The sequence below is a fragment of the Accipiter gentilis genome, chromosome 1 (assembly GCF_929443795.1).
Source record: "Accipiter gentilis chromosome 1, bAccGen1.1, whole genome shotgun sequence".
Lineage (NCBI taxonomy): Eukaryota > Metazoa > Chordata > Aves > Accipitriformes > Accipitridae > Astur > Astur gentilis.
In genome coordinates, this window is record NC_064880.1 from 11,953,165 (window position 1) to 11,979,249 (window position 26,085).

Sequence of the window (26,085 nt, forward strand, 5' to 3'; positions counted from 1 at the left end):
CAGAGATATCTGGTGACCCTTTCAGGCTGATTTCCTCCAAAAGGAAAGTACTGCACTAGATAGTAATTCTTGCCCCCTGCTCTTGTCTGTAATATAATTAAATTATTAGTGAATACGAGAGAAATTAGGAAAAGAAAACCCTAAGTGGAAGCCTGTGTTTAATCAGGATGAGGGCAGAAGTCTCAGCAGATCTCATAAGCATCAGGCCAGGACCTGCCACAAACAGGGACTCTGCCGTCACTGCCCAACTCTGTCATGCTGAGCTGCCCCTGGGGGGACTATGGGGACATGCTGTTTGCTTGAGACCAGGCTGGAGAGAAGGGTCTGGCCGCCCACGATGCTTCTTCGGCTCTGCTCACCATCTCCCCCCATGCAAAGAAGAGGCAGGAGCAATTGGCTGACACAGCTCATGCATTTGCCCATTTACAGCGACACTCAGGCTCAGCCGGGATGGCTTTTTTTAGTCATCAGCAGCCCCAAGGAGCAGCATGTTTTAAGTTGAGATGCTGAGATGTTTATTCAGCAACCAGCCTTTCCATGGACCCTTTCTATCCCATTTGCTTCCAGCTTGGATTATTTGAGAGGCTGCTGGATTGAGCATGTTGCTTGATACTGTACAGATCCAGCTTGCAGCAGGACTGGTCCCTTTTCTTTGTGCACTGCAGCCCCCCAAAGGACCGTGAGCCAGTTTTCTGCAAATTACAGTATCTGATTAAAATGCTCTTTGAGAAGGACCCCCCCCCCCCCCAAAAAAAAAAAACCACCCCATCGGGCAAGCTCAGCTGGGGGATTTCTGTCACATTAACACTTCATAAGCTCTCCAGATGCCTTCAATCACCCAAGGCTGCCAATGCTCTGGTGGCTCAACAAATTGCCATCATATGGTCCAGCTCAAATCCCTGGAGAGCACTTGGGAGCAGCTCCATTGTGGGACTGGGGCAACCACAGGCTCCCTCCTGACTCTCACATTATTCCAGCTGTTCCTCCATGACTATCATACTTGCAGACATCTGAGACCGCTCCTGGGAGCAAAGCCCACATGTGAGAGCACATGCCCCAAGCTTCATTGCCAAAAATCATGTTGGGTTCTGAGGAGTTACAACCTCAGCAAAATCCTCCATGGGGGTTCTTGCCGGGGCTCCACTCGCAGTGGTGCTCGTGCCTGCCTGCCTGTTCATAGCGGTGGGCATTCATGTAAGGCTGTGCAGGAGCAGGGTTGAAGGCACCGGAGTCAGACTTTAAAGACACCCAAGTATCCATCTGCTTTTGTTTGGAGAGGCGGAAGAAGGGAGAAGAGGACTCAAGGTCCAGAAAACACAGACGTGCAGTATCAGGAACACAGCCATGGAACGATTAAAGGTCTTGCACAGACTTGCCCTGCAGCGCCAAGGAGCAGCATGTTTTAAGTTGAGATGCTGAGATGTTTATTCAGCAACCAGCCTTTCCATGGGCCCTTTCTATCCCATTTCATTCCAGCTTACATTTATAAATTGCAGCCCAAGCAAACAGCATACTGGCCAGCTGATTCACCAGCTCCTCATTCTCTGAAATTCAGCAAGAGCTATTTCATTAGACACGCGCTGGCCTTTCTACAAAGCAAAGCTTGTGCTGCACACTGAATTTGTCCACCACTGTCTCCCAGCTCCATCATCTTTTCTCCCCCTCAACCTTCAAGCTGAACCTGGGCTTTTTCCATCCCAAGCAGGCTGTGAACTCATGCTAGGGACCTCATGCAATGCGCCAGGTAGGGCAAACAGTTCCCAGCAGATGTTTTATTCTGCAGCTATCACCATTCTCCTCTTGGCATTTACCAGAAAACAAGGAACCCACCGCCTCGGAGACTAATCAGGAATCATTCCCTACAATTCTGGGTGATACCCCTGCACCCTCCTGGTTGGGACTGACAAACTTGTGCACATTGGGTCCATGAGCTGTAGCAGGTCCCAAGGAAAAATACCAGGTTTGGGCTCAGTGACAGCTAACACCTGTGGCTACAGGCACAGAGACCACTCAACACCTTTGCGAGAAGGACACAACCCACTACCCCAAGCCCTGCTCTGTTCATGGATGCAGTTTACGGCACAGTCAGTACAGAGCCGCTGCAGTGTAACCGAAGTGGCAGCAAACCGTGGTGGGGGGTGGGAGGGAACAGTGGGAACCGAGACCCGTCCCAGCCAGGCAGTGTCACTGGTCCCTGTCCCGAGGTGCTCAGAGCCTGCAGTAATCACAGCGAAGCAGCTCCTGGCAAGGCAGGGTCTCCTCTTCCTCCACAGGTCAACCGCATGCTCCATAGCTGCTGTATGTTTCGGCAGGCAGGGACCGGCTGTTGTGCCCAGCAAATAACGGGAGCCAAGGGAAGACCCCAGATGACCGAGCTACGGCATGATACCTGGAGCAGCAGTTCTCCCTCAGGAAACAGCTCTCTGTCAACCTGCAGGTCCATTCGTCTGTTCCCTCCTGGGGCTCCGAGCTGATCCAGCACAGAGTCACCAACGTCCGTAGCTGTGGCTGCAAGCAAGAGGGGAAGAAATCAGTGTGGAATGGGCAAGCTAGGAGCCTCTTCCTCCTCCTCCCCACCCCAGTGCTGCTCCTGCACAGCTGCACCATGCTACCCAATGCACGGGGACCCACCTCAGAGGAAGATGAGACCAATGGTAGCTGGAGCAGAAACCCTTCACAGAGCCATCCTCAACTTGCCCAAGGCTTCCCTCCAAGAGGAGGGAACCTCCATTTCTGCTGCTTGATCCCATTTCTGGGAAACCTTGCTTCTGCCAAGGTCTGAGGCAGAGACAAAAAGAATATGGGGGAGGTGAGCATTTTTGGGCTGCCCAGGCTAGGAAACACCACCCAACACAGCAAGAAATCTTCAGGTTAGAGCCTGGTAGAGCTGGAGCTGGCTTCAAGCCATCCCAGTGCTACAATGTCTGCTTTCGTGCCCTTCAGGACTGATGAAAGACAGTGGCAAAACTTCCCAAACCATCTGAAATGCCATCAAAGCACCCATATTTTTTCTCCCTTCTGCCTTCAGCTGCTTGGAAGCAGATCAGAGGGTTGGTGGCCACGGCACTCCCAGTGAGACACCCGAGCAGCTCTCTGCTCCCAGGACTCGCTGCCACGACCTCCCCAGGCTGATTCATGTGCTGCCTCATGTTTCCTCGCTAGAGGCCTTCAAAGCAACACCCATGGTGCAGCCAGCGTGAAACCTCCTGCCCCTGGTTGCAGGACCTCGAGCACCACAGGACACAAAGAAAACCGATTGTTCAGGGAACAGGAAAGAGGACGGTGGCTCCCACCCCACCTCTGCCACTGCTGCAAGCTCCCGCAGCGCCCTGAGGTCAGACAGAACTCACACGCCCTGTGCAGAGCCACATCCCGGCAGAGCATCACTGCCTGGCCCATCTGAGCCCTGGGTTTCTGATGGCACTGCATGACCTTGGCTGGATCCAAAGGGAAAAGGTCTTCCTTATTTGGGGGAATGGTAGGAAATGAGGAAAAAGCCCAAACCATCCCAAGTCTGACCACACCTTTAATTTTCTCCATGGTAGAAGCTCTCACCTCACCACTGAAAGGTTTTAAAAGTTTGGGTTCTCCCCCTGCCCCCAGTAGCACCAAGTTCAAAGCCAAAATAATTCCAAATCTAAAAAAAGTTTTGTCTGAAACTGCTGATAGGAGACATTTTGATTTTCTTCATCAACATGCACAAGCATTTTCCCTGACAGATCTGCATTTTTGTATGAAAAACCAATCTGAGGTCAAAACATCGCTCAGATCTATTTACACATGGAGCCTGAGTGACAACACCCACGCAGGCTTTCAGCAACCAGGCACATGGTTAAAGACAATTAGCTGAAGGTCTTGCATAAGGTGACACAGAGGATCCAAACTGTTGCAGTCACACAGGTTTCAATAGAAGTGGAGAGGATGCTTGGAGCCCATTAAGCAGAATTAGCATTGATCTCTGTTGCTGATAGAACTGGGCTACTTCAGTCTCGCCCAAACTTTGAGCACTCCTTGGAGATGCTCAGGCAGCAGTTGAATCTTCTGCCCTTTCTATCCTGTGCCCTCACTCACTGGAGGAAATCTCAGCTTGTGGGCAACTCCCACGGGACATGCCCTCCCTGACAGCTCCCCTGTGGGTCACAGTTTAGCCCATGCCACAAATCTGCATTGCCCCCCACGTAAGCTCACGTTCCTATTTCTGCAGGGGACAATCCTCTGCATAGACACTTCCCAAATCAGCAAGAGGTGGATCAGCTGGGCCAGGGGATGCGAGACCTCTGGGAAAGGTTGGGAATGATGAGGTTCAATGCCAAGAAAGCAGTTTCTGTGCTCAGTTTGCTCACCAGTCAAGGAAAGGCATTCCCTAGGAGTTTCAAAAGGCAGATTTGAGGCAGTCACCAAGCAAAAAACCTCCTCGCACAATTGCCAAGCAATCCCCAAGGAAAAACATCCAAAGCCCATCTGGACCACGGGTATGGCTTCAATTTGCACATGATGGAGCAGAATACTTTCAAAATGAAACATCGATTCTTTTTTTAAATTTGAATGCTTTTGAAGGGCTGACTCCTCTCTAAAGCATTGAGATGAGGCAAGCTGGCAGGAAAATTCAAAAAGAAACCAAGTTCTTCCAAAACAAAGCTCCAAAAGGGCATAGAGCATTTTGAGAGGATGCACATCCCGAGAGCACATGGTCTCCAGCTCTCTCCCAGTGTCCACCAGCAGCATCTGCAGGGAAAGCTGCAACGAGCTGGGGAGAGCTGCTGTGGGCTTACAGAATCCAACATGAAACACATATTTGCTCATTTTGTGCTTTCCAACAAAATTATTTCTTCCAACTCTCCCACTGATCTTGCCAAGGGGCTTTCAATCTCCCATCAGAGATGCTGACTTCACCTACTCTCAACACAGAGTGGTCCACTTCTGCACTGAGCTAGAAAATTCTTCAGAATCTATCTCCCATAGGACACACTATGATGACATGCCTTGGGGAGAAGCCTGGAGCAAAGGGAGAGGGTAGGAAACCTAAAGAGATGGTGCCTGCCAACAGCTTTGCCACCAAGCATCACCGCACTGGAGTTGCAAGGTCCTAACTGCAGGGCACGCATTACAACTGGTGCTTCTAAGCACTGGTGGCGTAGAGCAGCTGGTGTTCACATCCAGCCCAGTCCTCACCATGCGTGGCCAAAGGCCAAGGAGATGCCGAGGTCAGTGCGTGAGGCAAAATGCATGGCACTCTCCCACCAAAATAATCCAGGAATTTGTGACATGAGCTCCCCTTACTTTCAGCATCACTTCAACACCTGTGGCCCGGTCTTCTTGCAGAGGGCTTCTCTGCTTCCAGACACAGCCACCCTGATGGGGATGGCCAGTGGCAGAGTAAGCATCCAGCAGACAGGCAGGGCTGAGGCTGCTCTCAGAAGCCACAGTCAGTCCTCAGCAGTCTAGATGATCCGGAGACCTCCTCTACCCATTTTCAGGTGGTGACCCTGTTCATGTTCAAACATGTCATGACCAGGTGTTCTCCTCAACCAACAAATCAGGAGCAAAGTGTCCTTGTGGCTTTCCTGCTCCAATCAGGTCTCTGAACATTTCCTTGCCCAAATTGCCAAGAACCACAGGGGTTGGGAGCAATCCCAAGAGATGCCTGAGCACATCCAGATAGAGGACTCCAGGCCCATGTAACCACCAGGGCTACTGAGACTACTCCCAGTCACTTTTTGACTTTGAAAGGAAAAAAAAAATAATCCTTTTAATCAAAGTGCAGAAAAAACACCACCCCATCTGCCACACAGGTAACCTCATGGGAGGGAGGGATCACTCCTGAAAAGTCACCCATTTTCTTGAGACAAGTTATTAGTCTCTGGGGGATTTCACCAGCACATAATTCCACGCTCACCATAACCAACTTGCAGGATGATCACCCCATGACAGGCAACACTGGCTCCATCTCCCAATAACACAGGGTGGTGGCTTGGAGTCTCCTTCCCCTCCCACTGGCTCCCTTGGTGCAGTTGGGCAAAGGTGATACAGAAAGCACATCCAGGACGTGCTGCGACTCCAGAGCAGAGCCTGTTGCAAGGTCAAGCTGGAGCTGGTGCTACCAGGAGCGGGGAGGACCAACAACCAGGGTTCTTCACCCCAGCAGAGCAGGCTACATGATGGGGAGATGCCACCCCTCAGCATCCCACCAAGAGCCCCGGATCCCTCAGCCTGCTGAAGGCACATCTCCAAGACAGCTAAGATGCACTGAAAACAACTGATGGCAAGAAGAGGAGATCCCTATCTGCTGCAAGGCAGAATAAAGCAGCTGCCAAGCCATGTTAAAAGCTGGCTAATTCACCCCCATTTAAGATATTTGTTGTAATGAACCACTACATGTTGAGACTCACTTCCACACAAAGCAGCTGAGACCACAAAGTGAATGGGATTAAAAGAAACAGGTCCAGCATGTATATAAGCTATAATATACCACAGTAAAAGAAATAACTATAGATAAAAGGACAATGCACATTTGCTGTTTGTGCCCAGCTTGTTCAGCCTCCTGCTCCACACTTTTGAGAATTAATAGGAATTACTGCATGATGAAAAAGACCATGACAAAAGTGATCTGCAGTTACTAGACAAATTCTAGGCATTTGCTGAAACAATTTGGTGATGATTCATATATTCAAAGTTCTGGGATAGAGGCTATCCATGTGTAACGTTTAAGGCAGGAGGGGGAAATCCAGCTCTGTCCTGAACCCCTACACCAGCCAGAGCACTGGAGGAGGCTTCCTGCTGCTGGTGTGATCCCCAAGGACAGGAAGGCTTTCATTCAAAAGGAAGCCAGGATCAGTAACATTTTCAGCATTAATGAGCCAGGATGTGTCCTGTACATGCCCAAAAGCATCCCTTTGGATTGGCTTTCTTGCCTCTGCAAGGAGGTTTCTAAGCCCTGCAACATGGATGAAAGACCTCAAGCATGAGAAAGAAAGAAAAAGAAGCAAAGCAGTCTAATCTCTTCACTTTTTGCTCATCACATCACAAAGAAAAACACCGCAATGCAGCCATGGAGGCTAACATCTCTCTTGCCTCTGGCATAGTTTTATCACTGAAAAAAAGTTATTGGTAAAAAAATCCTGGAGTGATTTCTGCTCTCGTGGACCGAGTTACACCAGTGGGAGATGACAGACTTCACCCATGGCAAGCATTTCTCTTTGAACAGAGTCCAGAGATGCCTGGCATCAAGAAACCAGGAGCTCCCAGCTCCTCCAGCAACACCAAGCCATGCACAAACGTTTTTCCTCTTGGACTCAGTCCCAAACCCCGTCAAATTAGCACCAACCTTTGCCTCAGCTGTTTAACAAAGGCATCATGCCAAGCAGAGCAGGCTCATGCCATCCAAGTAAAACAGGCAAATGCCAAAACCACAGATTATAAACCTATTAGAAAAAGTCATCCAGCATTTTTTCCAAGGAGCACAGAAATGCCCAGGAGAGAGCTGGCAGCCCCAAAATCCATGCCAACCTCTCCAACTTGCTGCTGCTGCAAACGCTCCCACACGGTCCTGCAGGATCTTGCCCAGGGAGGGATTTAAACTTGACTCCTTTCCCTGCATCAGTTACTTCAGGTCCAGACCCCTGCAGCTCTGGCCCACGGTAACAGCAAATGACAAGGAGATGAATGAAAAAAGCTAATTTAATGCTGACTGCGGTGAGATTACTTGGTGAAACCTGCTGCCAGCTGCCCCACATCAGAGCTGTGAAGGGACCTCGTGAGATCTCCTAGGCCAACCCCCTGCTTGAGCAGGGTCGGCCAGAGCAGATTTCCCAGGACCATGAGCACAGAGGGCAGATGGGGATCTTGGATCTAGCCTTCCTAACTGCACCAGTGCAGGGACGGTGAACGTCTGAGACTGCTGGTGGGAAGCACAGGCCCGGGGGGATTCATCCTGCACTCCTTCATTGGCAGGTGAATGGAGACCCATCAGAACTCCAGCTCCTGTGGTGGCAGGACCATGCCACCCAGCACATCCTCGTGGGATCCGTCTCTGCACTGGTACCTGCTAGTGCTCAAACGCCTGCCTGCAAATGGCAGGTCTAGGCTTTGCTGTGGAGCTAAGAGGCTGTCATCGTGGCTGAAAGATGTCAGCCAGGACCACTTGGACCTGGCACAGACGAGCTCTTGCTCAGGACAGACCAAGCAGAAGATCCCATTGTGGCTGTCTGGAGAGCCCTAGGTGCCCAGGGGAAAGGCTGCATCATGCAAGACCTTCCCCACCTTCATCCTAAATATGTTGCAACCATGATATGGGCACAGTCTAAAAATACATCCACGTATATAAATGTCAGCTGCAACACTGACTACTCTTCACAGCCTGTGACTTGACACCTCTGGTGCATCAGCATGAAGAACAGTCCCTGAAGGTGGTCCCACCTGGGCAGCTCCTTCCTGCAGCCTTAACCCTTGCTCTCCACCAAGCCAAAATGCCCAATAACCTTGTAGGCATACCTTTAGGTCTCCAGCTGTGCTTGCAAGGTGCAGGGTGAAGTCTGCAAAGGAGACAGGCTTGCCACGTATCAGTTGGGTCACAGCCCCTGCAGGACACTGTCCTGCCCTCCCTTATGCTTGGCCAGCAGACCAGACTGAGTGTTTGGTAGAGGTTTGGCAGGAGATGAAACAGAACAAGGACACGTGTGGACCACACGTTCTCAAAAACACACACGTGGAAAATGGCATCTCCTGTCCCAGGGTGACACTGGGCTGGGTGTGGGCCAGTGGGTTACAGGGAGGTACCCCACTACTTGCCATTTGTTAGGAGCTGTTAGTCATCTCAAACTTTGCCAAATTCCAGAGCATGGTTTCATACCAGGAGAGGGTTTTCCACTTGTCTCTCTATTGCAGACCTTACTACCTGGGTGACCTTAATCTAGGAAGAAGTTATGGCAGCACATAACCTAAGCACATCCTCTCCAACTCTCGGAGCATTTTAAGTCCCATTTTCTTGCTTCTCTCATGCTTGGCAGAGCCACATCTGCAGCTCCCAGCATCTGCTTCTTTTGTTACGCAAACCCTAGGAAATGAACCCTAGCGCAGATCTCCAGCTAGCTGGAGGTTTTCCAGACTACTCAGCACTAAACAAATCCATCCAAGCTTTCATGAGATCTCACTGTTTGCAGCAAGTGGAGCTCCCGTCACAGAGCCCAGAGCATCACAGCAGCCAGCAACACCGTGAACATAGAGACAAGCTTTTCTCCTGGAGCACTTACTCTCAAAGAGACAGCAATCAGGAGACCATCAGACATAGGTCCAAGTAGCAATCACTGCAAATCAGTTTACAGACAAAAGCTCCGCGCAGGTCTGGCAGTGAGGTTCAGCCATTTTTTATACAACTGACAAAACCTTTAAGTGCCTTTATGGCAGGTTTTGATAGCACCACAGCTGTCATTGCTATCCACCAGCACTCAAAGGCTCGATCTGATGAGCAAAGTTTGGTAGAGACCAAGCTCTTGAACCTCCACCTTGCCATGCTTTATCCATATAACCTTGGGTAAGATTGAAACTTTCCTAATGCTCAAAGCAGGCTCTGACCCTGGGAGCATGGAGGTGCTTCATCTAGTTCAGGAGAAGAGTGAACACAGGACTGCTCAACGTCTGCAGGTCCCCACCTGAAGTATAGCCAACTGCACAGGGCAAGCTGTTCCCCTAGGTGTGCATCAGCCACAAGATGGTGAGAAGCGCATGCTGCAAAGCAAAGGACGAGGGAAATATGGACTTCTGGGTCTATTCTTCCTCCTAACTACAGGGAAGAGTCAGACCCAGGGGACATAGCCACCACCATCCTGCTGGTACTTGGCACACATCACCTGAGGGCCACCATGGCTTGAGACACACATCTGTGATATGCCAAACCTGAGACAGTGCTGCCTTCAACTTCACCTGCAGTGATTTATGCAACCCCCATGCTACTCCTAGGAGAGCAGGGAGACCAATCCTGCCAACTTTCATACTGTAGAAGAGCTTGGCTAAAATGTGCTGAGATTTTAGCAACCAATCTCAAAGTCCAGTCCCACCCAACCCCAGGGGAAGGAGTTGTTCAGGAGCTGACAATCATGGCCAAGCCAGACGATTTCCCTGAACACCTGACTCCAAACTTGCATGCCAAATTTCCACTATTTATTTTTTTTTAATTTGCACAGGGAAGACTGTGATACCAGGCAGAAGAGAGCTGTACATCTGCAGCGCTTGCACCAGGGGACAAACAAGTTACAGCCCCAAATGAGCCTATGGATGCATGGAGCTTTGAGAGCTCTCTTCTCAATGCCTGAAGCTTGTCATTTCCAGCAAACTACAAGTTTTTCTGGTTTCTCATTAAAGCACAGACAGAAGAGAGAAAACATTTAAAAGCAATGCAGATTTAAAAGATGATCCAGTGAGTCATTAGCCTGCAATAGAATCTCCTGGTTTCCAAACAGCCCTATGCTCCAGAACCAAGTTCAAATTCCAAAAGCACTTTCTTTCAACTTTCAAATATCAAATCCTTGTGAGCCTCCAGCTGCGATCCTGCTGCCTGCTTATCCAACTGCAGACACCAAGTATATATCATGATAACTTTGATCCTCCCTGGGTGGGAGAGGCAGGAATGCAGAAGCTTCCGTGTACCTGCTGCTGACCCATGGCTCTCGTGGCTGGCCCTCACCTTGGCCATCCCCCTTGCTGTGCCCACCAACCAGCTCTTCCTCACACCCCAGGGAAGGCGATGGTGAGCTAAAAGCAGCATTATGGAGGAGTATCACAGGGATATCCAGGAGGGGACACTGGAGTTTCACACCAGGCAAGCACAAGAAAGCCCAAGCTTTGGGAGCCAGTTCCCCAGAGAGTTTGGACATCAATTTCTTTTCTGCTTTGAGTTTGTTGATGGGGCTGTGCAAATACTAGCAGGAAAGGGTACCCTGGCCAATGCACACCCTGCTCAGTGCCAGCCCACTAGCCACGGCAGCCAACCAGACTGGCCTCCAGCATGGGCCCAGATGACCTGGGTCTGATCCCACCCAGATGACATGGGACAAATCCCTTTCTCTGGTATCCACCATGTAAGCAGGCACTGTTACCAACATCCAAACTCACTATGGGTTGCCTTCCACTCTGTCCCACCCAGGACACTGCCCCAGACCCCAATGCCTGACTTCCTAAACCCCATTAAATAGATCTGTTCCCAAGCCAGAGGCACATAGTAGCCATGTATCAGAAATACCAGAGAAGATGGAGAAGGCTGGAAACTCTCACATTTCTCCTTGTGTAAGCAGCCAGAAGAGTTGCAGACAACACAGGAAAGCTGTCCTACAGCTGGAGGGAGCATGTAGCACAAGAAAACGAGGTGCCTCAGGACATCACCCTGAGCCCACTTGCAATTTCCTTTCTGAAAGCGGAGTTTGGACACTGGATATAAACCAAGCTTGCAGAAGGACAGATTTAGAGGCCACAACACAGCCAGCCCAGAGCATGCTTTCCAGAAGGATAACAGATCCAGTTGCATGATAACAGATCCAGTTGCATGGTGCTGCAAAAACTCACATTTAGGTCACCAAGCTTTTAACATGAATCCATCATGAATCCTGTTTGCTTTGTCCCTCAGATAAAGCAACCTTATAAAAGTCACTGTGCAAACATTTACAGTAGGCACAAAAATCTGTGCAAACCCAGCTCTAAATCCAACATGCAAAATAAGAGCTGGGCTCATTCCCTCAAAGTGAGGGCCATGCTCAGTCTAAGGTGCAAACTGGTGGAAACACCAGGAATTGGTAATTTTTTCCATGAAGAGTAGTCAACCCCCAAAATAGCACAAGATCAGAAAAAGATCAGAAAAGCTGTAGAGCTTGTCAGAGAACACTAACCATCCTTGCTGAGCTTTCACTCTATCCACAGAAGTTGATACCATTTCTGTCCTGCTTAGAGGAGGTCTTATAAAACATTTCTAAAACAGATCTTTCTCCACCAGCCACTGCTTGTTTGTGGCAGATGACTTATGTTGACCTGGGCCAGCGTCACAGGTGCCACATGCATTTTTACGAGCCTGCTGGTTACTGCAGCCCTGTCTGCTGGTGTCAGAACGGAGGGTTCCAGGAAAACCTGAAGCTCCCAGGAAGTTATCAGCAAAACCTCCGTGCTGAACCTACGCACGTCTCTGAAGCTGTCAGGGAAGGCTGTATGCTGGTTTTCCTGCTTCAGGTGGCCAGGCAGCAAGTCTGCCTCAAGAGACCAAAAAGGGATAAAACAGCAACTGTAACCAAGGGCTGCAGTTGAATAAGCTCAGCCTGCACGCGAACTGACATGGCCAAAACAAGCTTCCGGACACCAGCACAAAGCCTGGCCAGCAAAAATGCAAGTGAACTTTGCCTGATAACTCAAGCAGGTGTTGCATGCTCTTCAGGACGGGACCTCTGGAGAGGAAGGTGTGTGGATCCTTCCACCGCTCCCAAGAAGAAACCAGCAGAAGACCTGTCACCTCTACAGGGTCTTACTGAGTTAGTTTCCAAACCAGCAAAAGCCACAGCAGGAGGAAATACGTGCCAATGCAGATATAGCAGGGAGTACCAGAGGATTGTTCAGAAGAAGCATCGTCCATCTCATCTCTTACCAGTCTTTCTCCAAACATTTGAAATGAAAATTTAAAAAGCCAGGAAACCCACCATCAGCAAAAAAAAGCCAAACTCAGTTTGGTTCATCTCTACTCCCAGAAGCACCAGCATGCATCATGCTGGATGGGAAACTTAAAGTAGGGAGGGAGAGCAGAAGGACACCAAATGGTGGGCAGCAGCTAATTCCTTCTGCCTTTCACAACAATTGGTCTATCTCCTGCCCCAAAGACTTGAATATCTGCTCCAAAGACATGAAACCAAGAGGAGGCAGAGCCTCCGGTGGGCTTTTTGGCACATGCTGTGTTTCTCGCAAGAACCATCTCTAGCAGTACATGGGATCTTTACTTTTAACCTGTGACACAGCCCAGGCAGGCATATGTCCAGGGTCACCTGCTGGCATCCCCCTCCCTCCCAGACTGGTTATAACCATGTAGTTTGGTTCCACATAGACTCTATTAACCCTTTGCCTAGGAGAAAGGGCAAACTCCCAAACTTGACAGAAATGCTTGAAAAGAGGAACTCTTTATCAGTATGGCACCAATTAAAGCTGCCTGGAGAAAAGGCAATGGGCTTGGGCTGCTGATGGAGACAGGTCGAGGCAGCAGAGGATGGGGATGCTCACCAGGCAATACCACACTCTCCTGCCGCAAGAGAGGAGCGTGCATGAAGCAGAAAGCAGACGACAGCAAAACTGAATGGGAAAGCACAGTGCAAGGGCTTACAGTCTCCCCGTGAAACGCCTGACATGACACACCATGAGCAAGTTGCCGTGACTTGCAGATGACACTGGTCTTCATCAAGGCAAAGCTCAAACCAAGGTCGACCTTGATGAATCGGTGGGATGATCTGAAGTCAAACAAGATGAACTTCAGGGCAGACATGGGCAAAGCAAGGAGGGGATGGAAATCAAAGGCACAGTGGCCAAATGGGAGTAATTGGCCTGGCAGAATGGGTCTCCAAGGAGGGGACAAGGCTGCCACCAAACATGAATGCATGCAGTGATGATTGCTTTTCCAAAGCAGCTTTCACGCTGGGAAGCAAATGGTGAGCCCACCCAGTGGGAACGGCGGCTGCTCAGAGGTAGGGGTCCCAGCCGGAGAGCTTGGCACAGGGGTCTCCTCGTGGGGACTGGCATCCCCAGCTGCAGAGGGCCCCAGAAGAGCCCCCGAGGGACAGGTTACAAACCTGACATGGTGCAAAAGCTAAGGGAGCCAAGTTTGGTCAGTCTAGAGGGGAGAAGATGCAATAAGGAGCCTTTAAGTATAAAAAGGTGCTGATGGCTTCCTGCCCTCCACATGCCCTGCCTTCACCAGGGTCCACCACCCGTTCCTTTGAACCCAAGGCACTGGAGATGAAATGTGTCCCTGTCCATACAATCTGACTGCCCTCCATGTCATGCCATGCACACGCACCAGTCCATGCCTCTCCCAGCTGCAAGAGTCACCCCAGCCCTCCAGCACTGCCCCACAGCATTTAAGCAACTGCTTTTGTAAGCAGGTTATGAAAGCAATCCCTGGCAGCCTTTCAGGCTTTATTTGCCTTGCAGCCTGCAGTTTGTGTCCTGCTGGCAGGCAGGGGAGCCTGATGACTCATGGATGTGCGGTGACTACCCCCCATCCAGGGTCTGCACCCTCTTTTTCCCTCTTAGCCCAGACACATGCTGGGTGCTGCAGAGCCCAGCTGTATCAGTAAGGAGGGCTGATTGCTGCCTTTTTTTGAATGTCATTGAAGAATGCAGTGCAGGTTAACACTATGCCAGAACAGAAGGACCTGCTGCATCCCCAAAACATCACATCTAGCCATCGCTGCATTAGACTGCCTTACTTCCCAGCTACCCATCCTGCATCTCATAGACGGGCAGGGAGTGAATTCCATTTCCCAGGTTTTCCTGCCAAAAAGCAGAAAATAGAGGAAGAAACACTCAGCAAGGCTCACTCTCAGTCCAACCATGCCTTTGAGGAGCCCAGCACCATCCAAAGCATATCCAATGCTGTGCATGCAGCAATCACCCCTCTTGTGCAAAGGCAGCCAGCCAGCACAAGACATTTTCCCTCCATGGCAAAGTGCCTCTTCACACCCCCACCATGTCCTTTGGAGTCCTGCTCCCAGGAAGGACCTCCTGGGTCACAGCCTTTCTGACCCAGCAACAGTCAGACAGTACTGGCACAGGCTCAGCACAGCCTTCAGCAGCTGGCAACTCCAAAGATGTGCCAGAGGCACTCAGGGAACCGCTAACACCACAAGAGAGGTCAGGCCAGCACCTGGAGCCAAACAATCAGCATCTCCAGGGGAAGGACAAGTGTCCACCACACTCACAGCCACACTGGATGGTCTGCCAGTGACCCTCGAGTCCTTTGCAGAGGCAACAGATGCTCCAACACTGTCCCAGGGACGGGAGTTGGAGGAGCAGAAGAGAGCTGCTCTGGTTCCCACCTGAGAAACCAGCTCTGCTGGAGAGATCTCACCATTGCAGCCCCACATGTGAGCTACAGCTTCAGGAGTAGGAGCCGAACCATCCACAACTCCTGGGCCTGGAAGAGGCTCCTCAGCAGGGTAGGGCATGAGCACATCAGCACAAAACTTCCCTGGGCCATGGCTGGGGTGAGAGGGTGGCCAGCAGGTCTGTGTACCGCGGGTAGCTCGGCTGGCCTCCTCTTTGCAGTAATTTTCTTGCTCATAAAGGCAGCACCACATCAGGTGATGTGTAATGTGTACAAGGGATCCCAGCTTCTCAAACCCAAGGTCTGCAGAAAAACCCTGGAGCCCCAGCACAAGTGTTTTCACCAGCAGTAACGATCTCAGATACATCAACTGAAAATCCAGAGGGCAATCGCTGCTGTGACCTGTGAGCAGGAAGAAGGACCTACAAGCACTTGGGGGAAAAACACACCCCAAAAGCCCCTGGTGACAAGAAAAGAAGCAAAATAGCAGCAATGTCGAGCCACAATCGCTCTCCTGCTGCAGTTGCTGCCCTGTACCAGGGTTTCCACAGCAGCAGGGCTGCAGAGAGGCAAACGCGAGGAGATTGGTTTTCCAGGCATATCGGCTCAACCCTTCATCCCGCAAAAATGAACTGGAGTCTCTGAGTATGAGACATCATCCTCAATCTTATAGAAATGCTCATTAGAGAAGTATAATAGACCCACCACAGCTGAGCCCAGCAGGCCAGGGTGGCAAGCGCAGCAGTCTGAGACACACACACAGCCCCCCCCCCAAGGAAGAGAGGGGAGAAAAATGAGCTGATGGGATGCCAAACAGAACAAGGGCCCTAGGAGCAGCCTTGTTTAACCAGCCAGCCTCAACAAGCCCTGCGCAACACCTCCTACTGCTGTGCCACTCCACCTGCCCAGCAGAGACAGCAGCCCACAGATACTGGGGATTTTCAATTTAATTTAATTATAAACCACAGTTCCAGATGAGGGAAATGTTGCTGTTAGCAAGACACACTGTTTTACCTATTGCTCCCTTCTTCACCATGGGCCGGTAGAAGCGGGACACAGGCGGGGGTTTGGACATAAAGGAGGGGTGGTACTGCTGCTAATGAGAAGTAGATGGAGAAACTTTGCAGGAGGTCTGGTCTGCTGGGCAGGCACCCAAGCTGCTCCCCTCCACCCATAGTGCCATTTCTCTGCCAGACACCCCCTCTGAAAGGGATGGGGCCAGGGTCCTCAGCTCTCAACACCCCCCAGCCTCTCCCAAATCAATTGCCTGCCTGCTTTCCACCCCTGCACCTCAGTTTCCAAGACCAAACTAGGTAGTCTCACTTTCCCAAGGATGTTGCTTTTGTGAGACACGAAGCCCCCGTAACTGACTGAAGAGGATTAGATTTGGGTGTGCAGCATCCAAAAATGAAGGTGATTCCTTCCACATTGGAACATGGGGACATGGATGAAATGTGTGTCATGGCAGCAAAAGAAGACCTGAGGGGTAGATGTTCCATGAGCATAGCAACTCCCAGCAACCATTGCCAACTGTTCCACATTTCTGGAGACACAGGTCTTTCCTCCCCAGTTTTCCAGGGCGTTTTCAGGGCAATATCTCAACTAAAGGTGCGACAGCGATGTATTAACATACAAGGTTCTGATACCACAGCTCATCATCATCCTGCCTTCAGGAGACACAACTTTCCATCCCAAAGCAAACATGGCTTGGGGTGGGATGTGAGCTGTGCAGTGGGAATTGACCCCAGGGGCTTTTTCACCCCTCGCAACATGGATACTCACCCATCAAGTAGCTCTTCACCTTCAGGTATCCGACAGCCAGTCGGAGGATGGAGAGTTTATCAAGCCTGGTGCGCACATCTTCAGGGAAGGGCAGCAAGCCAGTCAGCTTGTTCAGCTCCTGGTTGAGCCGGTCTCGATGCCGCTTGGATGGGTTGGACTTCACACCCTCAGGGGGTGGTGGTTTGGGGCTGGAAGAGGCAAAGGAGAGTTTAATCAAACTGGGCCTGTCTGACAGGCTCTTTCCAAACCCAGTGTTGACTTTAGTGCAGCCACAACAACAGTAGAACATCAGGTGGCCCAGGTAAGGCCACACGGCAGCGAGAGCAAGCTCCAGCAAGCCCACAAGGCAATGGCTGGAGGAGACATGGCCATCCCAACCAGCCACCTTGTGCAGCCCCAGGGATGACGTTCTCCAGCTGGAGTGTGGGGTGATCCTCAGATGGGTACCTTAATGTGCAGCCTGGCTGAGACAGCTCAGCTGGATACCACAGCCTTGCTCCCACCACTGAGCCCTGGCAGGAAAAAGGACACTGAGGGCAGAGATCTACAAGCCATCAGAGCATCTCTTGGAGGTCTGGTTAGACTTTTCCACCCACACTCTGCTATGTCCACCCTTTGTCCTCTTCCTCATCCCATACCTTTCTCACACAGCAGGTCTCTCCCTGGCCACATGCTCACACCAGGTCCTTACCACAGAAAGCTCTATCTTGGCAATAAGCATGCTAACAAATAGCAAGAATGAAAAGCAGACAGGTCCAAAAAGATTTTTTTATTTGACTTTATTTCAATTAGCTTCTTTTAAGTTTCCTCTGACTGCTCAGAGCTTGAATCCATTGCTTTAATTATGAATATCACAAAGAGGAGCACATGTGAAAGTTAATGACAGGATTTGGACGAAGAGATACTACATAGGGTGGCTTAGCGCACAGCACTTAGAAAACAGCCTCTTTTTCAAAAAAAAATAGATTTTTTAAAAAAATTGTTCTCTTCCAATATTCTGATTTCTGATCCTTTCAGATGGGCATTTCCAACCTAAAACAACATCTGATGCCAGACTTAGGCTCTGGGACCATCTGGGACTCCATCTGCAGAAGGAGTAGGGTCCATGAGAGCAGCTCTTCTCTGTCTTAAGCTGACATGGGGACCCATCTCTATCAGCTGCAGTTATTTCACACACTACAGCTGAAATCCCAGCCACAGCAGTAAGAGGTTAGTTAATAACTTTAATGAGTCTTGGATGTCACCTTGTCTCCTTTGGTTTTTAATGCTGGTTTGAATTTTTGAGCTTGAAGAAAAACCCTTCAGACCCCTGCCTCTGTATTTGGTTCCACTGCATCCCCTAACATGCAGCTTTTATTGTTTTGATGTAATTTGTCTAACCACAAACTCCCTCTCTGCAGGCATCCTTGCTTCATAAAGTAGCTTTGGATAACAGGATCTGCCAGTATTTAGCAGCAATTTAAACTCTCCCCTCTACTACCACTCTTAAATCTCATCTGGCAGGACTGCTCACATGTGTGACAAGAGAGGAAATGAGCATTAAATGAAATGCAGTGAGGTGCCTGTTGAATTTTCATTGCAGAGAACTACCAAGGGATTTTCTAAGCATGAATGGAAAATTGTAGCATTTCTCCAGAAAAGCTCAATCATGCTCTTTTGTAACATAAGCATCAGGAGGGATGTACCCTGCTTCTCAGAGAGGCTGGGTACAACTCATCACCAAACTTGTCCATACAACCTGGGCAAAACACACTGGCACCAGTGCTTTTATGTACTCCACTAGCCAGTGGCTTAAACACTTTTGAAGTCACAGTCACTCATCAGGAAGGAAAAAATGAAATAGTTTTCCTTTGGCTCTGATTAATTAAAAAAAAAAAAAAAGAGAGGTAAAGAAAATTATTCTGAGTTCCCTCAGATATCCTTTAAAGAAAAATCCTCTGCCCACTCACTATCCAAATCTACCCACAAACAGCCAGAAAGAAGAGAAAATGAGACTGGAGATGAGCAAGGAGTGCTGCTCTGTATGGGAGTGGGTAAAACGCAGAGGTGTAATGGGGCCTCTTGGATAGTCTGGCCAAGCACTGGAAATGCTCTGCCTGAGACACACGTGGTGATAGTCAGCAGCGAAGCTAAAGGAGGCTAAGGAGGACACCTCAACATCTCTGTTTGTGCATGTCCCCAGCTGCAGCACACAGGGTGTTTCACGGCTAGCCTCGAGAGGAGAGATGACGAAGAGGCAAATGGCTTTGGTGACGCCAAGTGGCTCTTTTTGCAGCCTATTTCTGTGGGCAAATGCTGCACCCAGGAACTCCCAGGGCCAGAGGCTTCACAGTTCTCCATCCTTATGGATACCACAGGGAAACAGCTTCCAGGTGTTCATTGCCAACAGCTCTGTTTGCTCTCTGCCAGGCAGTTATGAAGCTCCCAAGAGCTCTATGCAAGCCAGCAGGCAGGGCCAAGAGAACCGCCAGCCTCCCATCACATGAACTTACCAAGGGAAAGGCATTGACTTGAGCACAACCGCATTATTAGCCACCAGAGAATCCGCACAAGCAAGCACTGCAGGAAACCACATTTCCCGCCGCTCACGGAAACAGTGACGCTTGGTCTAGATGTTTAAAACCTGTTTAAATTCCCTGCCCTTAGGCCTGTCTCCATCCACACTGCAGGGCTAAGCACTGGCAGTCTTTCCTGGCCCTGGGCACCGTGCAAGGCTGTCCCAGGGAGCACTGCTACCCAAGCACAACCTGGACTTCAACAAAGCAGCTCAACACCTATGCAACAAGCAAGGAAAAGACACTTTAAAGAGGTCTGAGCCCCCGTTCTGTTTGCAGGAGTTCTAATGCAGCACAGTCTTACGAAATGTATAAGGTGCAAAGCTCAGCATGGCTGTGCCACAAAGTTCACGATGAAGTTGCTGAGAAAAGCGGCTGACTCCCATGTAGATGGGCTGGAGCAGAGCAGAAGGGAAAGCTCTGCTCCCAGGAGGGCAAAGGCTGTGCCACTGCTGCAGTGTTGTTTTTTCCCAGTTGCCCTTTGAACCGGGAACCCAGCAGGAAGTTTATATCACTTTTGCAAGCTGGCAAGTACCAAGTGATATTAACTATTAACAACAGCTGAGGTTGCCTGAGCTGATATATTGTCTCCTAATTTTTATTATTTTTTTTAATAAGTAAAAATAAATAAGTAAAAAGCCCCGAGCAAGCTGCAAAGGGACCAGAGAACTCCCTAACCCCATCCTTCCCTCCCCACCCGGCTGGCTGCACATCCCGCTGCCCCCAGCCCGGCTCTGCCTGACCTCTCCCAGCAGGACCCTGCCGCAAGATCTGCCCAGTCACAGTGGAAAAGAATCTTTTCCAATTCCCAAGGCTGGCCCTGCAGTACCAGGGATCAAGGTCCCTTCTGCTCCACAGGGACACCTTCTCCTGCACCCTGAGCCACACGAATCCAGCCCAAACCCTCAGTCTGGCCATGCCAGCCCCACCACGGGGCTGGAATCGCCACTCCGAGGTGAGCAGGAGAAAGGTTGGAGGCAGTGCAGCTATCCATCGCATTTTCACACTTCTTTAAGACTCCTTAATAAACACCCAAGAGAGGCTCCAGCTCACCTTCTCACCACAAGTTTATAACATTGATGCTCCCTCCTTCATCCCAGGCTTGGGCTCAGCTTAACATCTCACCGTACATTTGTAACGTTGACGCTCCCTCCTTCACGCCAGACTTGGGTTCAGGTCATCTGTCTCCCCCCTCCACTGCCTCCCAGAAATACATATATACACCTTTATTTCCTATACAACCAGTAACCCGAGGTAAACAGGCTGGTGTGACTTCAGAGCTGGTATGGGGGGAGGCACGGGAGTCCCAAAGCCAGGAAACTCCAGCGACACATCAGGGGAGCATTACGCAACAGCTATTGAGCAGCATGCTAATTAATTATTAAGGAATAGGGATCTTTTGGTAAATAGTAATTGCTGTACGTTCGATTTACACAGGCACTGAAACGTGAGCCAGCTTGCAACTCAAACCAGAGGACAGCTGAGCATCTCAAACTCTCCAACGAGCTTCCTCACAGGAACACTGGGGATGCAGCACAATCATCGTCGCGATTTTTATTTTTTCACCAGCGTGCCAGAGCCTACAAAGCATTAGCTCCAATTAACCCTAATTAAAACAGAGAAGCCCAAGCATGCTGTCTCCCTATCTCTTTTGCTGCTTCAATGCTCACATCAGAGCAGCCTCACGCAGTTCCCCAGAACCAGCCTGACCCTCGCAGACCCGTTTTCTACCACCCCGCCCGGTCCCGTCCCCGTCCCCCCCCAACCTGCCCCAGCCTCCTCCCCCCTTCCCAGCGGCTGCCAACCTGCCGCCCCCCGGCTGTTACCGGGGGAAGCACCCTTCCTCCTCCTTCTCCCCCCCACCCCCCCCGGCTGCACGCCCGACCCCCACCCCGCTGCACCCACCTTTTCGGCACCGGCTTCTTTCTCTTCCTCCCGGCGTACATCCCGCCGGCAGCGCCGAGCACCGGCAGCGCCGAGCACCGGGCGCGGGGCTGGGGGGGGGGGGGGGGGGCGGCCGCGCCCGGAGGCGGGGTTTAAGGGGGACGGCGGCGGGGCGGCCCCGGTCCCTCCCCCGCCCCGGACCCCGCCCCCCCCGGGGACCTCGGACCGGCCCCCGGCGATGCACCGGCCCTGCGAGGTCCCCGGTCCCTGGGTCGCCGTGCCCGGGAGCCACCGTGGGCAGGGAGCGCCCCGCCCGGAGGGTCACCGTCCGCAGGGAGCCAGCAAATCCTGGGAAACACCGTGCCCATGGGCCACCGTCCCCATGGGCCACCGTCCCCAGGGAGCCGCTAAATCCTAGGAAACGCCGGTCTCCGGGGAGCCACCAAATCCTGGGAAACGCCATGCCCATGGGCAACCCTGCCCAGGGAGCTGCTGTGCCCATGGGCCACCATTCCCAGAGGGTCACTGTGCCTGGGGAGCCACTGCACCCCAAAAGTCACCACGCTTACAGCTCACCATGCCTGTGGGCCGCTGTGCCCGTTAGCCACCGTGCACAAGGGGCCACCAAATCCTGGGAGCCACTGTGCCTATGGGCCACCTCTTTTTCCTGCAACAGGTGACCACTTCAGAGCAGTTTCCATGCTCCTCTCCTGCTGCAATGCCTGCAGGATAACATTCACCCACAGGCTCATGTTGCTGGTCTCCAGGCATTATGCTTGGTGGCTGCACCAGTCCCTTCCAGAGCAGCCAGGGAGATTACTCCTGCCCAACAGCTGCAGCCAGAGAGACAATGCGGAACTGAAGGCACCTGAATTACTGCTCTGTTTCAACATTGCAGTCACCAGCAAAAAAAACCAAAAAAAAAATAGCAGAAAGATGCAATGAAATCCTTTGTTGTGCTGCTCCACGGAATAAACTTTCCCCTTTTCCTAACCCTGCAGGTACCCCTGCATGCCACGACACCAGGGCTTTGCAAGATAAGCCTCCCCACCTCCCAGACCCTGACGTCCTTGCTGGTTCCCCTCCAGGAACAGCCAGACTGTTGCCTCTCACTTTGCATTTCCTTGAGTACCATGAGGTTTTTTTAACCATAAACTGTTTGTCTTAAAAATCAAGCCTGTTCATGTCACAGTGGGAGGAAAGCATGGTGGACAACCATGTGCTTTCATGGCTGCGTTGGTGGCATAGGCCAGTTTGATATATCCCCTGAGGACTTTCCTGGCCTCCAACTAATTTTCAGCCCAGGAGGTTTCCTCAGGCAGATGTGGTTTCTACCTAGTAGTGCTCTTCCAGGCTCCCCTTGAACCTACACAAACATTTAGGACCGACTGGCAACGAGTTGCACAGCCCAACCGTTGCTGCACAAAGCCCCACCTCCTCTGATCTGGTTTTAAAGTCTGGCTTCCACCACTCACATGGTCTTTGGATCTTTGATTGTCCTTGTTTGCCCTTCTCTTCCACCGCGTCCTTTCTGAGACGAGAAGGACGATGAGAAAACTGTGGGTTCATACCGTGCCAGATGATGTCCTTTATTTTCTTCTTTCCACCTTTCCTAACCACTTTTCTTTTTTGATCCTTGCTGAGCTGACATTTTCAGACGCAAGACGCCATTCCTGAGCAGAAAGCTCAGCTCAGAGCCCCGTGTGTTACGTGCCCGTGTGAGAGTGCATATTCCCACCTGCATCACTTTTACAGTTACCTACACTGAACAGGACCTGCTATTTTATTGATCCATCCTGTAAGACCCCTTTGACATCCTCCCTAGGATGAGTAACTGTCATCAAATGCAGCCTCCTCACCATTTCACACCCATTTAGGATGTAGGTGTCAAACAGCAGAATTTCCAGCATCAACCAGGCAGAGCTTGACCTCCTGGTGCTGTGGGAACTGCTCTCTTACTCCCACGTGGGTACAGAGGAGCACGGAGCGATGGTCCTTGAGAGTCAGCCCGGCCCCTGCTCTGGTCACCCCCTGACAGCCCTAGAGCCTCCACTGCTGGGTTTTTCCTACCCTCTCACTGGAAAGACTTGCCTGACATGCCAGCACTTTGCAGACAAAGCTGTTAAGGACAGAAAGCCAGACCCAGACACATTGTATGTGGTTTGGTTTTTTTAAGCTGTTTGCAAATTCCAGGGATAAATTCTTGAAATGAAACTCAATCGCTTCTTGCCAAGGGGCAAAGCAGAAGCAGCTAATGGTATCAAAAATGTCCCAGGTCAGCAGAGCTGATGTCAGTTTGATGGGTAGTACGTTAATACATTTATTTATGACCTTCCTAGACCATACATAGAGACCCAGTAATTTAGCCATGCTTTTTAATAAGGCAGGCAAAGATCCAGCTCAGCCCTGGAATTTGCACTCTGGTGTCTCCATCAAGTGGAGAAGGGAAGCTGCGGGAGGAAGGTGTCCCAGCCACCAGCACCGTGGGCTGCCCAGCTCTCTGGTGTCTCAGTGGCAGTCAGGGCTGTGGGAAGGCAGCTTCCAGAGCCCATGGGACACCCCCAGATTTGGGAAGTGCACACATGGTCTCTTGTTCTGCCAAAACCCTCCAGCCCCTCTTTGTTCCCCATGTTCTCCTTCTGGACTTCTCCCCAGCTCCTACAAACCCCAGTACCTTTCCAAAGCAATTCTACATTGCTGTCCTACTGCCAGCTTTCCTCTGGGAAAAACCACCTGATTTACCTCTTTCCACTCATTGGGGTAGACTTTGTGTCAGAGATGGAGCAAGACCTAGAGCAGCTTTAAGCAAACAGGCTTCGTAAGGCATCTCCTACAAGGCAGAGTCAGGCTTGGGGCACTGCACAAGTTTCAAGCCTAAAAACCATAAACCCTTCAGGGGTGTCTCTGGCACTACTGAATGCAGCAGTGAGGGGGCTGTGAATGTCCTACCTGAGCTCCATGTCCCCAAATCAGGTGCCTGGAGCTGTACTGAACAAGAGGCAAAACCATACAGCTATACCTGTTTTCTCCCTGCTCACTTGCCTTGGATTGCTCATCACCCACTGTACACAGACTTACAGGGGTATTGGTGGGAAGGGACTTCTGCAGGTCTCCACTCCAACCTCCCACCTGGAGCGGGAAAGGCACAAGGCGTCAAAGTGGGTCAGCAGGGAGGTTAATCTGAAGCACAGGATCCTGTGGGTGACCAATGCAGGATGTCACTGAGGCTGTCCCTGCCTGTTCACCTGCAGGCAGGAAAGTTTTGAGATGTGTTGGTCGAGCACTCAAAGCAGGGTGCAGCAGGAACTTGGACAACGGAGTGTACAGATATTGAAAGAGATGGCGGCTCAGGCAGAAGAAAATAATCTCCCTGCTGCAAAGCTGGCCCACTTGGAGAAGTCAGTTTACCTGGAGATTGGCTGCCTGCTCTGTGGCCATGGGGAAGGTTGCTGTGGACATCCCTGGGTCCAGATTTCACCAACTGTGAAACTCAGCTGTGCAGCTCTATCAAAGCAAATGGCAGAAATGAGCATCTGTGGGTTTATACCAGTTTGCCTGTATCCATCTGTCCTGCAAAGACAGGGCTGGGAATAAGTGATGGGTGAAGGGAGAGACGCTGGCTCATGTGCTCTGTGAGAAAAGTGCCTAAACCCAATCAGGACAGAGTAGGGGCAAACCTTCACCCAGCAAAAACTGGTAGAGCTGCCTTGTCTTTGATGATATTCATCATCTCCACTGTGAGGACTTCTCACAGCCCCTTGTACAATAGCTAGGGGGGGTCAAAAGTCTGTTACCAGCTTTCAGCAGAGCACTGGTTTTTGGCTGTCCAGTGTCAGAGTATCCTTAGAGGTAAGTCTGACCGTGATGGCCCAAGCTCAAGGACAAGAGATGGCAGAAAGGAAACCCTCTTGTCCAGTTCAGAAAGCATGGAGATGCTCAAGCTGAAAAGGAAAAAAATAACTCATCTCTAGTATCAAAACAAGTCCAGCATGTAATTGAGGATTTGTGCTCAAGACACAGTGCTCAGCAGAGTGACAACATCCCCTTCCATCCCAGCTCCCTGCCAAGGAGCAATGAGAGCGGGGCTGTCCTGGGGGGGGGCCAAATGAGCCATGGGTGCCCTTCTTGATGAAGGACCCAAGGGAAGTGGTGGCAGCATGCACAGCCTCTGGTGACAGCCCCAGGCAAGGCAAGTTAAGGAGTTCAGTTCAGCCTGGGGGACCCCAGGAGCAACAGCAGATGGATGCTGAACAAGAGACAAGGCTGCAGCACAGGTCCAAGGTCCATCTGGGAGACAGGACTGGGGACAAGGCTACCTGCAGCATAGGTCCAAGGTCCACCCATGCGCAGGGAGGTTAGAGAGACACAGACATAGACACAGCTAAGGGTAGAGCCTAAGACTGAGCCAAAGTGCTTGGGGCTGAGCTTAAATGGAGCCCACAGAGCCATGAGCAGAGGGTGAGGTTGGCTGGGGCCACTAAGACCCATGGGTGCTCGCAGAGCCCTGGCAGATGGTCCACCAACATCCCTCACACAGGGAGGTATTCCTTATGAAGTGCTGTGGGTGCTGCAGGTCACAGCACAGGGTGACACAGAGCCAGGGCAGGGACATGGCATGGGGTCTTGGAGCTGGGACAGAGATGGGGAGTCACCAAGATGCCCCAGAGGCTGGGTGGGGAGGGGCGTGGGAGTCAACGCTGAGGATTCCCAGAGCTGTGGGTAGTTATGGACCCCAGGGTCACAGGCAGGCAGGGTTTGGGGGAGTGAAGGGGAGCAAGATCCAGGGGACCCACAGGGGCAAGACCC

General features: G+C 51.2%; 1 protein-coding gene across 1 annotated transcript in view; it reads right to left on the reverse strand.

Moving 5' to 3' along the window:
- The window catches only part of LOC126041291 (aryl hydrocarbon receptor-like), a 31,985-nt gene extending 10,584 nt beyond the window's left edge, over positions 1-21,401 (reverse strand). Inside the window, exons 1-3 of the mRNA XM_049806748.1 lie at positions 21,301-21,401; positions 16,841-17,028; positions 2,390-2,508 (exon numbers count right to left, since the gene is read on the reverse strand). Of these exons, the coding sequence (XP_049662705.1) occupies positions 2,390-2,508; positions 16,841-17,028; positions 21,301-21,341 (348 nt within the window). The 5' untranslated portion in view covers positions 21,342-21,401. The remainder of the gene's footprint in view (positions 1-2,389; positions 2,509-16,840; positions 17,029-21,300) is intronic.
- Positions 21,402-26,085: the final 4,684 nt, after the last annotated feature.